This window comes from Electrophorus electricus, chromosome 3, assembly GCF_041902795.1.
Source record: "Electrophorus electricus isolate QZ-2024a chromosome 3, ASM4190279v1, whole genome shotgun sequence".
In the NCBI taxonomy this organism is placed as follows: Eukaryota; Metazoa; Chordata; class Actinopteri; order Gymnotiformes; family Gymnotidae; genus Electrophorus; species Electrophorus electricus.
In genome coordinates this window covers 34,414,194-34,428,271 of record NC_137499.1, presented here as the reverse complement: position 1 = coordinate 34,428,271, position 14,078 = coordinate 34,414,194, and the positions used below count along the sequence as shown (strand labels likewise).

At 41.0% G+C, this 14,078-nt stretch overlaps 2 protein-coding genes across 2 annotated transcripts; both read left to right on the top strand.

Moving 5' to 3' along the window:
• The first annotated feature begins 595 nt into the window (after positions 1-595).
• On the top strand, positions 596-9,373 carry slc35b1 (solute carrier family 35 member B1). Its single transcript, XM_026998027.3, has 9 exons — positions 596-1,203; positions 3,319-3,422; positions 3,509-3,639; positions 3,828-3,858; positions 4,288-4,448; positions 4,713-4,839; positions 5,585-5,691; positions 6,673-6,826; positions 8,277-9,373. The coding sequence occupies exons 1-9, from the start codon at positions 1,094-1,096 to the stop codon at positions 8,327-8,329; spliced, it is 978 nt and encodes a 325-aa protein (XP_026853828.1). The 5' UTR covers positions 596-1,093; the 3' UTR covers positions 8,330-9,373.
• A 1,040-nt stretch (positions 9,374-10,413) lies between these two features.
• Positions 10,414-13,277, top strand: coxfa4a (cytochrome c oxidase associated subunit FA4 a). The gene is made up of 4 exons (XM_026997823.3): positions 10,414-10,582; positions 11,549-11,637; positions 12,079-12,139; positions 12,953-13,277. Exons 1-4 carry the CDS (start codon positions 10,541-10,543, stop codon positions 13,007-13,009), a joined length of 249 nt encoding a protein of 82 aa, XP_026853624.2. The 5' UTR covers positions 10,414-10,540; the 3' UTR covers positions 13,010-13,277.
• Positions 13,278-14,078: the final 801 nt, after the last annotated feature.

The window sequence follows — 14,078 nt, the reverse complement described above, 5'->3', positions numbered from 1 at the left end:
ACGTATTTGAAAGGGTGCAGAGCGTACCTGACACGTGTAGTTTTGCTTTGGGACTGGAAGACACGCCTTCCCAGCGGGTACTGTCCTTCTCATTGGTCAGAGTCAGGGCTCCTGTTGCCTTATTTGGACCAATCAGAATTCTCCACATACCAAGACGTAAACAGCCAAAGCGCGTTTTGTTATGAAAGGCCCGCTACATATTTAGATGGTTGTCTTGATCAAACGCCCAATTGAAACTGCAATTAAAGTAAAATCCACACGCTTTTCTTTGAAAAGAAAAAGAAACGAAAATGCTCTGTTGTAGACTTATTTAAGACGACCTGCGGAAGAATGAAATAACTCTTACAGTGTTACTCAGGGGGCTGAAATATTTCCCGCCTCACACGAGTCGTGCATTCATCAAATTATTAACCAGTACCAAAACGTATTCGGGTGAATAACACAATGGCTGTGGAGTAGAAATAATTCCAGACTCCAGCATAATTATATGTTTGGATAAGTATAGGTTTTGGTTTGCTGGGCAGTCTCACACAGTTACAGAGGAGCGGGCATAATCGACAGACTCTCTGGACTGGATTTGGTCCTGCATTCCACTTATCTGACGCGTTAGGATCAAAACATCCCTGTCCGTACTCCTTTTCCTACTCCTTTCCCCCCCCCATCAATTTAATCTCTAGATGCCAGGGGCAGTTCGTAAATTTCGGGTTGTGAAGTTTCCGGTGTTTAAGTGTTTTGTACTCATTAATTGTTAATTTGCATTTCGTTTGTTCGTTTGTCTATGGCACCAGCAACTTTTTATCCAAGATGCTCTGAAATTCGTTATCGCCGCACGCTAACATAGCCTGAGCTCGTTAGCAAACCGGCGATTTATTTTACATGTCAGCGGCAAACCCGACAAGAACATAGACGGACCGCGAAGGCTTAGAGGGGCATCCCCGCTCTCAGACGTCCGAACAATTGCCCTGTTGGGGCGTTTTACCGCGTCACCATTTCCGGGCTCGTGACCGCCGGTGGTGTGGAGCGAGACGTGGGCTTGCGAGGTCCGGTCAGCGGAGCGGTGACGGTGTCCGTACCTGCAGTACCGGACAGCAGCATGGGGGCGGCGAACGCGTCGCTCTGGCAGAGCGAAAGACTGCGCTTTCTCACCTGTTTCATCGGAGTCTTCGTGTGCTACTTTTATTACGGGATACTGCAGGAGACCATGTAAGTAGAGGCTAACTCGAGCTAGCCACCTCCGCTGCATTGTTAGCGTAGCTGCTTGAACCGTGGCGCTCGTACCAGGAAGCCTGCGAAGAATAAGACTAAGCGTCTTTCAGTGTAAGAACTGGATGGTAACTTTACTGGACTATAATTCCGAGTAGGTTATTCTCTAGCCATCTAATTCTGTAAGGTAGTTCATTAGGTTGAATATAGTGTAGTATGTAAGTAGTATATAGGTGCTGTTTCTAAGTTGTTCTCGGCAGTGGTGGCTCAGTGGTTAAGGTGCTCGGCTAGTAATCTGTAGGTGGGAAGTTCAAACCCCACCACCGTTGTGTCCCTGAGCAAGGGCCTCAATTGCTCCAGTTGTGTTCATAATTGTAAATCGCTTTGGGTAAATGTACATCTTTCTTTATCGCACAGCTGTTTCGGTTACTTTAGAGACTGTAGTTTGTCCATTGTATCGACCTTCTGATGAACGAGGTCGCTACCCGTTTGGTATTCTCGATTACTTCCCTTGAGGGACATCAAGTATCTTATTTCAAAAGCTTAACAAGCTCCTGAACAAGTTGGCCTTATAGCCCATGCTCTGGCGTTGGAACTATAACTTATTTTGCCTATGGTCTGTCGCTCTCACCATACACTGGATGGAGGGAAAAAACCTTGGCTAGGATTGTGTTTTTTTCCCTCTGTCACAGTTTTTTGTGATGTCTGTGCAGTTCTTCAATTTTCCCTTAATATGTGCTTTTCATTTATTTGCTTATTTGCACCCAGGTGTTGGAATGAACTTCCACTGCCTGTCCTTGCAATGACACCTAAAAGGCACTTGGGTGAACACTGATCCCTCCCTTAGTAGTCTTAATATAGTTTGAAACAACAAATTGTTTCTTGTGTGTATTTTTGTGCACCGATTAATTGACAAAGCTCCAGCGTGGTATCTTTAGACTCTGGCCTAGGTGTACTGGCATATGGATAGCTTTCACTTCCACCATCTCAAAGCACATGCTGTAAATGTAAATGCACTTTCTGTAAAAAGATCACAATACCAATTTTTCTGTACTGAGCCGATATATACACATTATATAAATTTTTTTTAAAACTCGAAAACCAGTTTAAAAAAACTGTTTCAATCATGCACAGTTGTTTAAGGCAGGTGTCTTGGGTGGATGTATCATATATGCATTGTTTACAGATATCATGCAGGGATATCACAGATAAATATAAATAAAATGTTAAAAACCAAAAGATTTACAAGACTCAGTTTTAGTTAATTTGTATGTCTCTGTTTATTCACTCCTAAAATTTACACTATAGTTAGTCTGCGTTTTTTCCTCATTACTGAATGCAACTAATATTCCATAACAACTCAATATTGACCATATAGTCTTATATAACTGAATTTCAGTAGTAAATCAGTGTCCTACCCCCTACACACTAAAGACGCAGCAGTGAGCAAACACAGAGAGGGAGCACCTGTACTACAAGCCTCTCTTCAATCAACCTCTGCTTAAAGCTAATTGAAATGTAATCATTTACAAGATGGTTATACATTACTAGCCAAAAAATATGGACAGTTATGCTGTTTTGTATAGTTTAAATGCTTTCACTAGAAGGCAGATAACCTGTTGCCCCACACTTTTTAAAAATTGTTTTAAATTGTTAAAACTCTACAGTGGTGTATAACTGTGCTCACAGTAGCCTGGCTGTTATGATGTGACCTGCTCAAACTAACCTGTCTATAATCACTTATGGGGAACTGCTGCAAAGCACTGCTGTGCTATTTTCAGGCTGGAATTTGGATTGGTTTCCTTTTAAAAAATTGTTTGCTGATATCCGACCCAGCGTTTCTGCTGATATCGACCAGATTCTAACTTTAAGACCAGCTCATCCAGCCTTTTACTTATATGAGGTTAAAGATGGGAAGATGGGTGGAGATCACCCTTACTAGTGGCTCCTCAGCCAGTGTTGGTTCCTTTTTGTTTGTTCTGGTTTTTTTTTTTTTTTAAGGTTTTGTTATGGACAGTAAACACGTTCTATAAACATACAAAACACACCTTTTTACTCATAAGTACTAAGGTGTTATGCTAACCCGCTTCCCACAATGCCTTTGTTGTGTCTTAGCACACGCGGTGACTACAGCCATGGGGAACAGAAGGAGAGGTTTCGCTATGCTACTACTCTTGTCTTCATCCAGTGCATCATCAACGCAGCCTTTGCCCGTATCTGTGAGTTTGTTTCCCCTGTCCCCATTCACACCTGGAAACACTACACTCCTGGACTCATTCTCATGTTCCCTTTTCTTGTTCTGCAGTGATCCAGTTTTTCGAGGGCTCCAGGCCGGACCACACCCGGAACTGGCTCTATGCAGCATGTGCTCTGTCCTACCTGGGTGCCATGGTATCCAGCAACTCTGCCCTGCAGTACGTTAACTACCCCACACAGGTATAATCTCTTTAACTACTACCCCACACAGGTATAATCTCTTTCTCTCTCCCTCTTACCACCTTCCTTCCACCCCATTATAGTGGTCGACCTTTGTTAACTTATTTCTTTTGCTGTAGTTAGATGTCTAGTAGCAGTAACTATGCTTTCTGATGTGAAATGTCAATTTGTAATTTTATTCTTTTTAGGTATTAGGGAAGTCATGTAAACCCATTCCAGGTAAGAATGTAGTTCTGCAACCTTTTGTACATATAAATACATGCACATACACAGGTCTCATGTTTCATGTCAGCTATGATTTTATTTTAAGCCAATAAACTGTACAGCTCCCACAAAACCCTTCCTGTGCTTCACATTTCTGTCACCTCATTTGGGTGCACACATCTAAAATACTTGACTAATTTCATCTGTACATTCAGGGCAGTAGGCTATCTGCATTTGTTTGGCCATTTATATGGAGCTTTTCTCACTTGTTGGAAAAGCAGCCATGTCTCCTTGAGTTCAGGCTTAATGTGTAGAGCTGATTTACCCAGAAGCACTTTTCAACAGTACTGTTCACCAAGCACTGTTCAGTAATGTCACATTACTGTATCCTCTTTCCTACTCCACTGCATGTGTTTTCACTTCCATGTGACCTTGGTTCCACAGTGATGATCCTGGGAGTGACCATACTGAGGAAGAAGTACCCCATAGCGAAGTATCTGTGCGTGCTCCTTATTGTCACTGGCGTGGCACTCTTCCTCTACAAACCTGACAAAGGCTCTGCTTCCCCTGATGATCATGTTTTCGGCTTTGGCGAGATGCTGCTGGTTAGTTTAGCACACTTTGCTCTCTTTGCTCTCAGCTTTTCATTTGGCCCTGAAAAATAAGACCATGACTGCTCAAGGGTTCAGAAGTCAGAAGAGTAGATGACTAATTGAAAAGCCTTTTTAAAGTATTTTTAAAAATGACTGGAAACCTGTTCTAGACTGAGGCAATGCAAGCTTCAGGAAACATCTGGCCGCTGCTTCTGTTTCTGAGACTCCGTGATCCTTTTGAGGTGGTGCGTGATGTGTTCTGTTGTTTGGGTGCAGCTGGTATCTCTGACCCTGGATGGTCTGACGGGTGTGGCTCAGGATCACATGAGGGGGCGTTATCAGACAGGAGCCAACCACATGATGCTGAATGTGAACCTGTGGTCCACGTTGATGCTGGGTCTGGGTAAGTCCCTGCCATAAGGCACGACCCCGCACCACAGCGGGGCACGCGGCGTGTAGGACTCTAGCACCTCTGCACAAGGTGCATTACTAGCAGAGGCTTCTAAGCCTGCCAAGCACATTGTTCATCCTGTGTAATGTACCCTGCTGGTTTGCCTCCTCCAGTTTTTGTATAGTTTCCAGCAGGTTTTGTTAGGCTACACTGGGATTAAAGACTGCATTCTGCATTCAACAATGTTTGTTTTAAAATTTAAAATGTGAGGCTTAAAAAGTATACAAAGGGAAAAACAGAAAAAAACAGTCATGCAGATGTTTGGCAGGCAAGAGGCCTGCCATTACTAGTGTTCCACAAAAGGGGGCGCCATTTCTCCAGTGTCACGCTAGCTGTGGTATGTGTTAATTTGAATGCAGCTGGTCAGACAGCCTCGGCTGGGTCTGAGGCATCTGTTCAGCCACCCTCTCCCTTTTAATCTTTGGACTTAGCACACTTTAATTTCATCACACACTCCTGGGGAAACGAGAGATGGAAATCTCACTGTGACTGTCCCTGTTTAATAAAGTTATTTAAAAAAGACTTCCCACACAGCCAGAGGAGGAAGGAATGTTGAGTAATACAGGTGAAGGAAGAGGCTTATTTAAATTGTCCAGGAGCAGGAGGATAAAGGCATGCTTCTGTCAGAAATGTAGTCTGTACAGCCTTGGACCCTTAAATAGTCTTGCCTATGTGTGTCAACCCCTCTCCCTCCCAGCTGTGCTGTGGACAGGTGAGGTGTGGGAGTTCTTGAGCTTTGCTGAACGGTACCCCAGGGTTATCTACAACATTCTTCTCTTCGGTTTCACCAGTGCTCTGGGACAGGTGAGCTGGATTGCTTTGGCCTTCTCGTGCCATCATTTCTATCTTTTTCCCTCTCTCACTCTTCTCATTTCTCCTTAATACAGAGAAGCAAACAAAATTAAATTTAAAAAATGTATTATGGCATATTACCAATTCATATTCAACAAATGTATCAAAAGAAATGACTGGGTACTTAAGTGAAATGTATTTAATATGTGTTATTTGTAATTCAATTATAGCATAAGAGATTGAAAATTTCGAAAAGACTGAATAATTAATTGAAACAGTTTGGAAAACAATCAGCTTCTGTACACTAACCAATACAGCAGGCAGCCGCACTGACAACGACCCTGTGGGGCCCCAAGGAGACTTTAAACAAATGAATATATCATCACAACTGTGAAACCTTAGTGTAATTCTGTTCAATCACACACAGCAGGCAAGTCATTCCAATAAAGAACTGAAAATCAAGCTAAACTTCAGGAAGCTAGTTTACTTATGATGGTAAGATGAACAAGTACACATTCTGCTGACATTGTTCAAAGGAAGACCTCTTAAGCGGTCTAAAGTCATGGTGTAATGGAAACGTAGCTATCTAACTATAGCTAAATGTAGCTAATTGCAAGACCTATACGCTGTTTAACAAAAATATATTCTAAGTAGGCTTAGTTATTTTAGTAGACTTAATTATTTTAAATACAAAAATATTGTTCAAAAAGGTATCTTGATTAAAAATTACATTTATTTTTTCCTGCAATAAATACTCAGTGTATTTAAATATATATTTATAATGCATTAATATTTTCAAATACTGCTCATGTACACACTCCCCTTTCCTGTATTAGTTGCTCAGTTTCTCCAGCATGGAGCATGGTGTATCTGACACAACAGAACTGCATACAACATTCAAGCGTGCTCATATAAAATATAATTGTAGTCGTCGTCATCTTTAGTATTTTGGCCGTTTATAGTAACGGCACCCACTTCTCCGTTTACCGACAGACCTTCATCTTTATGACGGTTGTGTATTTCGGGCCTCTCACCTGCTCTATCGTCACCACAACGCGAAAGTTCTTCACCATTCTGGGCTCGGTCCTGCTGTTTGGAAACGTCATCAGTCCAGTGCAGTGGCTGGGAACCATCCTCGTCTTCCTGGGTGAGTGTGGCCTTGCCCTGTTTCTTCTCTTCCTTCTCCCGCACTCTCTCCCCTTTTTCTTTTTCCTGCTTCCTTCTCCCGCGCATCACTGACTGAGGAATGCATGTCTTCTTGGGCAGGCCTGCGTTGGGCTCTCCTCCAGTCCTTTACGTCCATCTTCCCTTTTGTCTTTCAGTGTTTTTTTTTTAAATTAGGCCCTGCTTGGGTCTTTGTTTATTACACGGTCATGAGCTGTCTCAGACCCTCATTCTCCTTTGTATGCCGTTTGCTTCCACTGTTGTCTAAGCTCAAGCTTAGATTCAATTATAATCCTAATACTATGTGGAGGTGTATAGGGTGCATGTATTACCAAACAAGCATTATTCAAAGGATTGTATTAATATGTTCTTCCACCCCCCCACCCCCCCAATTAATTTGTATTCAGTATTAAACAGTATTACATTAACAATGTATTTCCAAAGACACCTTTTCTTTTCCAGCTGTGCCTATACAGCCTTCTTATTGAATTTTATATATAAAATGACCACAAAGGAGATCCATTCCAAAGTAAAGTAAAGAAACCTGAGTAAAATGGAAAAAGAATATTAAGAAAAAATCCTTACTGTACTATTAAATCCAATGTGGGGTTCCTTTTTGAGTAGTAACGGTATAGGTTCTTCTGTTGGATGGTAATACACTCCAGGGCTGCTGTCAATAGTATTCCTAGGAGATATTTCTTAGACCTCACCTCCAGACCATCAGGTATTACTTCTGTTAAGAGTCAGTAGAGGATCTTGTGGGATATTCTGTTGGAACACTACTTTAAGTGCATCAAATACCTTTCCAAAAGACCTTAAACTTGGGGCTTAATCAAAACTATTTCTCCAGCATGGTGTTGTGTATGCTGGAGCCACTCTGACACAATCTCTGGTGCTGAGAAATATCTAGTGATAACTTTCCATTTGAATTCCCTCCATATGTTGGAATTTGTCACTAGGTTTGCTTCTGTGCGTGTTTCCTTCCAGCTATCCTGTGTTGGGTCCATGTTTATTTCTGATTCCCATCTCTGCTCTATATTTAAGGAGCTATCTAAATTAATGGATAAAAAGATTGATATAGTTTACAAATTATTCTCATCTCTCCATGTCCCATTTGTAATTCAGTGATATAATGTTCTATTGGAGCAGGTCCCCCCCCCCCCCCAATAAATAAATAAATAAATAAATAAAATTCCTGGTGTGTAGTCAGAAAATGTCTTGGTTGCAAATATTTCAAGAGGCTCTATGGAGAACTAATTCCTCTTTTTAACTGTTTAAATGACTTCTGACTGGCCTTGTTTGATATGATGCAGTTTAGTTAGCCATGTTCTCCCCATTTAAGGATCCCAGGTAAGCAGTCTGAAATACAGGCGCTTATGTGCAGATGCTGACGATGGATGGGTGTCACAGCATCTGGCCTCTCTGTTTTGCAGGTCTGGGGCTGGATGCTAAGTTTGGAAAGATGGTGAAGAAGACGACACACTAAAGCGTAAAGAGAATGAGTGTGTATGTGCACATGTGTGTGTGAGTGTGTGTTGAACTCATAAACTGAAGAAACATCTATTTTTGTCAGTGCCCTACTCCCATCAGCAGCTAATTTACCATTCTGTTGGTAATGAACACTGAATCATGGATTTATCTGTCTGTTATTCCTGTGATCTGCTGCGATGGAGTCGGGTGGGGGTACGGTTACGGCCAGGCGTACATCTACTCATGAATCACTGACATGGTGGCCACTTCTTAATTTAAAGCAAAAATATTTAGGGTTTTGTAGTGAATATACTGTAAATACTCTGGCAGGTTTTACTGCTCTGAACTACAGTACCCAGAGAGATCAGAGCCAGAGGAAACTGAGCATAGAATGCACTGCACATTTAACAAATGCATGTGAGTTAGTTAGTGATGGCCAGTCATTTAAAATTAAACTGACAGTTCCCTGTCTTATTCTTAATTTTGCTCTGGGTCCTGTTATCAATACCTCATTTGTGGTACCAGTCAGGTGTCCTCATTTAGTGTCTGGGAAAGCCTCTGATCTCATCTCTAAAACACACATTTGTGAGTGTGAGTGTGCGTGTGCGTGTGCGTAAGTCGGTATGTGAGTTTATATGCTCCGAGACCTACAACTGAGTCTTTCCCTGTCCACTGTGCATGAGTTCATGTATATGTGCATGACATTTCTGATTAGATCATTTGAGCGTGCACCATAAACATTTCATGTAAGACATGACACCATTTTTTCATATATTTGTATTCATGTTGAGTGACTTGTATACTGTCTGAGAAAATGTGTCCTTGCATAATTTTTAGAGACAACTGTTTTGAAATAATTAGTTTTGGTATGTATAATTTTTTTTTAAATACCAACTCCAGTGAGAGCTGTAATGGATGTTACACTGAAAGGGAAACTCAGCCATACTGGTGGGGGTTTTTGTTAATCAGATGTTGTACGTAAACATTGTGTTCAGCTCTGCCCAGAGACAGCAACACCAACCACATGAAATTAAAGTTAGAGCTTAGATGGGAAAACAAATTCAGTATACGCTTCTTTTCTCCACACCTATACGGCATTACATAAAATTTAGCAGACCCCAGTGTGATCTTTTAAGTATGCAGGCAGAAAATATTAAATGTTTTCTTAAATCCAATAAGCACAGGTGCCTTTTGCAGATTTCTCGATTTGATATGAATTTATTGAAAAACAGGATGAGTTAAACCGGGTCAGGTGTCCCTTGTGGGATCGTTCTTCTCCGCTTTTGTATTCGTGACACAACTCGGCAGTATCATCGTTTGCCTCTGTTTGCTTAACCAGGACTCTCTACAAAGAAAGGTTAATGTTCAATTCACAGCAGAAAATGAAATTGCACGGAAACAAACACGAGTGGGTGTCAGGGAAGACAATCTGATTAAAAGAGGGAGCAGAGGAAAACTGGCGGAGCAGCAAAACCACATTTCCAAACTCACCGTTTAAACAACCTGCCCTAAGGGTCTTGGCGGAGATGCTTCTCGCTCTCGCCGTGTAGCTGTTATATTTTAGTTTCTTAGGTGCAGTCATAATTTTAACCCTTTCATGTATGAATTATTAATATAGTAATAGTATCTTTCTAACTGATTTTTAATTAAGTATTAAGGTAATTAAGTATCACAGATCAGTTTACACCATATAAGGACCATTATCGTGTGTGCAGAGTGGAAAGGCTGCCTGACCTATATTGCCCTTAACCAGACCATTCACTACTGATGGAATTCACTAGATGTAAATTACAACGCCCATTTCATAGAGAGTAATTATAGGAATACAATTTCCCATGCAAATTGTATGCAAACACTTAACAACAAATATCCCTCAAGTTCAACCTGGATCAGCATCTAGGGAAATGGGAGATGGTTTTGTTTGGGCGTCCAGGGTTTGCCCTTGGAAAATAACCTAAATAAATTATGTCAAAACATAAAATTTAACTTTTAATACAGTCCTTTTCAGATTGAGAAAATATTAATGTAATGTAAAGTACACATGCCAATAGCTGCAGAAGAGTCGGGACAGGCACACCATGAAGTACCTCTGAGTTTGTCGCCTTCATGTTGCGACGTTGCCTCTCGCCCGGTAGAATTACGTGTACCTTGCCCAGGCCGTCGCTAATCCGGTTAGCTGCTCAGCACTTCTACAAATTTTGGGAGGTTAAAATTTCGGTTTGCAAGGATGCTGGCTACTATTGGTCGACAACTTAAAAGCCACCCCAGTGTAAGTATTAAAGGTATTCAGAACATTGTACCTAGTGACTGTTTGTTGCGGCTGAGTTTTACTAATAATATTAGGTCGTTAGCACGATAGCTAACGCTACCGTGTTAGCTGAATCTAGCTAGTTATCTAGTTAGCTAAGTGCAAGATGGCTGGCTACTCTTTTGTCTTCATTTTTTTGTACTGGCAAACATTTTTTGGTTGTTTAAATGTCCCACGCACAGAACTCCGTATTTACAAAAATTTAAATATTATTTGAAAAGCTCGATGGCTAGGCAGCTAACAATTTTCACGTGTTTCGTAGCGACCACGACCCAAAGAGTTGTACTTGTGATTCGTTTTTAGACGCGACCCCTAAGTGCTAGCAGTGACAGATTGCTAACTTGGTTAAATAAAGCTGTTAAGTGTATGATTCGATAACACCTTTACGTTTTTGATTGCATTTATGGGGTTATAGGCGTTAACATGCGCTACATTACGTTACATCAGTTAGTTATGTGTGTGTGTGTATATATACATTAAAAATACTAATGAATTGGAAAGCGTTTGCTATGACACCCAAAGCAAGGCCTCAAGGGCGAGACCTGTAGCGTGGACAGGCTAGGGTATTACTAGAAACAGCTGTCTGGGTATAGTTGTCTTGTGTCTGTCGCACATTTTGTTGGCTGGAAAGATATATAATTTAATGTGTATTATGAATTGTCAATAAAAGACGCATTACAAGAACTTCAAGTGTATTTGCAATGAGTTGCAAATGCGCATCCAGGAGCGTATATTTGAGAGTGTCCTTTTTCATTTTTAAAAAATGCTATTTAAAATATCCACTTGGCTGTTGAATGCGTGGTCCGCTGACTGGTCAAGGTCAGATTAACGAGACACTTTTTTTTTTTTTTTTTGGCAGAAGATTTGTGGAAGGCAGATAAATTCCCTGTTGTCATGTAAATTTCTCCACTGTCTTCCTCTGCTTAGTTGATCCCCCTTTTCATCTTCATTGGGGGAGGCTGTACTATGTCCCTTTCGTACCTGGCTCGCTTGGGCCTCCGTAACCCCGATGTCTGGTAAGATTCAGTAGCACTATTATTACAGATCAACACAGTGTATCCAGCTTTGATTTGTGGATGCATTCAAATAGCGATGCCTGTTGCATCAAAGAAAGACTGCTAAATGTGCTCAAATGACGAGACTTTGTCCAGTATAAGTAAAAAGGCTTACTGGTGGGTTCAAAATGCACTCTTAAGTTTTGACCTTTTTGGACCAGTGCTGTATGATCATGGCTGATTTATAGTTTGATAAATGTGCAAAACAATAAGACATCGTATGCATGAGCTAGAGTAAATGTTTACACATTAGAATGTAGATGGACAGTCATTTTTGTATGTTTACAGTAATTTATTGAGATGGGTATGTTGGGTTGCTTTAGCTTTTCCTTGAGGCTGAAGGCACAGTGATGCTCTGTTTTGTGCTGTTAGTTCAAGCATGCCTTAATTTTTCATTCACAGCTGGGACAAAAAAAACAACCCTGAGCCCTGGAACAAACTTGGGCCCAATGATCAGTACAAGGTAGGAAGACTAAACACTTCAGAGTCCAATGCAGCATCCAGAAGAGTGGTGTTTATTTATGGATATATATATATATATATATATATATATATATATAAATATAAATAAATAAAATTATTTTTACTACATATTAAACCTGTTTGGCAAATTATGCATTAATAATTATGACCTTAATACATATTTTAACACCCAAAAAGAGTATAATGAATAAACAGACTTTTAGGGTCATTAAGAAATATTCATTGAACAGTAGATACACAAACATTTTAAAATATGTCCATTAAAGAACTGCTCACGTCTCAGGATTTTGCTGTTAAGTGTTTGTAACTGAAAGCTAAGGATTTCATTAGTTTTGAAAACTGGTGTGTGACGGCAAAGATGAGGGGAAATTATGCAGGGTATTCCCAGCTTTACCCAGAAGCAGCCGAGTGTTGGGACTTGTCTAAGCTTTGCACTGTTGCCATGTTGCCTAAGGGGATCAAATTAAGAGTTCTGGCAAGAGCGAATGACCGTATCAGAACCTAATCTCCAATCTTAATGAGTTTAATTCATTAAGCCCCACATAAGCTCATTTTATGCAAACTCCATTACTAGTCACAAATCTAATCGAGCAGTCTCCTTAATGTGAATTTGATACAGAGTTAAGTTACACACTTAAACACGGTTCGAACTTATTGAATTTTCCAAAGAGCTTGTTAAGGTGGCTGGTTGTCATTAAATTCAGAATTTTGCATTTCTCCTCCCTCACTTCATGACCGTTTTTCTAAGTCAGTGATCAACTGTTATGGTGAGGGTGTCCTTTTTTGTGCTCAGTTCTTTGCAGTGAACATGGACTACAGCAAACTGAAGAAAGACCGTCCCGACTTCTAAAGCCACTTGTCAGCCTTCTGGACACTAAGGTACCCAAGGGCAAGCTGAAGACCAGCCGCACATTTCTTCCCCACAGTGTCCTTTTCTCCAACCAAGCTCAAGTAGAGAGGCTAAACCGCACAATTTTGTCTCTACGTGTTTGCCAAATTCCCTTTTTTTTTCCCTTAAATACAGTTGGACTATAACCTCAGTGCTTCTGTTTCCTTGTTCTTTATGGTTATGTACAGTAGTACAATAAAGGACACTTATCTACCTTGTACAGAGAAAATTGTGGTAATTCTCATTTGTTTGTGTGATTGTCTGTGAAAGAAGGAAATGTGCGGAAGAAACTGCTGAATTTCCTTGGGTTTGGGGAGGGTTTGGTAGTTGGGGTTGGCTGGGGGGGGTGGGTGTCCTGGCGCACTGGAGAGTACTGTTAGGCCGGTCCCTGAAAGCAAGAGTCAGAAAAGTCATAGTTCTAAACTAATTAGCTCTAGCACTGTCATCCTCCATAGCTCCCACAAGCGTAACCTTTCAAAGAGAGCCAAGCGTGGTGCAATAATGGCTGTCTTCCAAGAGACCAGTACAGAAATGCCTGGAGTCCCTGTTGAAGGTACTGTAGTATTCTTAGCTCATAGTGAGTGAGTGAATGAGGGGCGGACTTTCTATTCCTCCACACATCCCATCTGTCCTGCTGTGCTCCTGGACTCTGACAGGTCCTGGCTGATGGCCAATACTGTAGTTTAAAAACTTTTAACGCTCTGGTAGGGATGGTCCGTGCTGGTCAAAGAATGCTTCAATGTTTTTCTTTTCTTATAAAGGGTTGGTGGGGTTACTTTTGAAAAATATACCCTTAGAGCAGATGGATTACATGTTTAGAATTGTAAGTGATTTTCAAGTACATTCCATGCAGAGGTCAAACATTCACTTTAGCAAGCCATCTGTGTGTGCTGTTCTGGTTTTCTTTTGTGTACACTTTCTTTGTGCATGAAAGAATCAGGTTCCAGAAGCGTTAAAATGCATGCTGTACTGATGCCTGCCCTCCTTTCGTAAACCGAGCAGTAATTCCATATGGCTGAAGTCATATAAC

Bases quoted from the DNA above. Each gene is read 5' to 3' on its own strand.
- coxfa4a (XM_026997823.3), top strand. From the start codon at position 10,541: ATGCTGGCTACTATTGGTCGACAACTTAAAAGCCACCCCAGT. The intron at 10,583-11,548 runs GTAAGTATTAAA...TCCTCTGCTTAG, and splicing joins AACTTAAAAGCCACCCCAGT to TTGATCCCCCTTTTCATCTT. The intron at 12,140-12,952 runs GTAGGAAGACTA...TTTTGTGCTCAG, and splicing joins GGCCCAATGATCAGTACAAG to TTCTTTGCAGTGAACATGGA.
- slc35b1 (XM_026998027.3), top strand. From the start codon at position 1,094: ATGGGGGCGGCGAACGCGTCGCTCTGGCAGAGCGAAAGACTGCGCTTT. The intron at 1,204-3,318 runs GTAAGTAGAGGC...GTTGTGTCTTAG, and splicing joins GGGATACTGCAGGAGACCAT to CACACGCGGTGACTACAGCC. The intron at 5,692-6,672 runs GTGAGCTGGATT...GTTTACCGACAG, and splicing joins TCACCAGTGCTCTGGGACAG to ACCTTCATCTTTATGACGGT.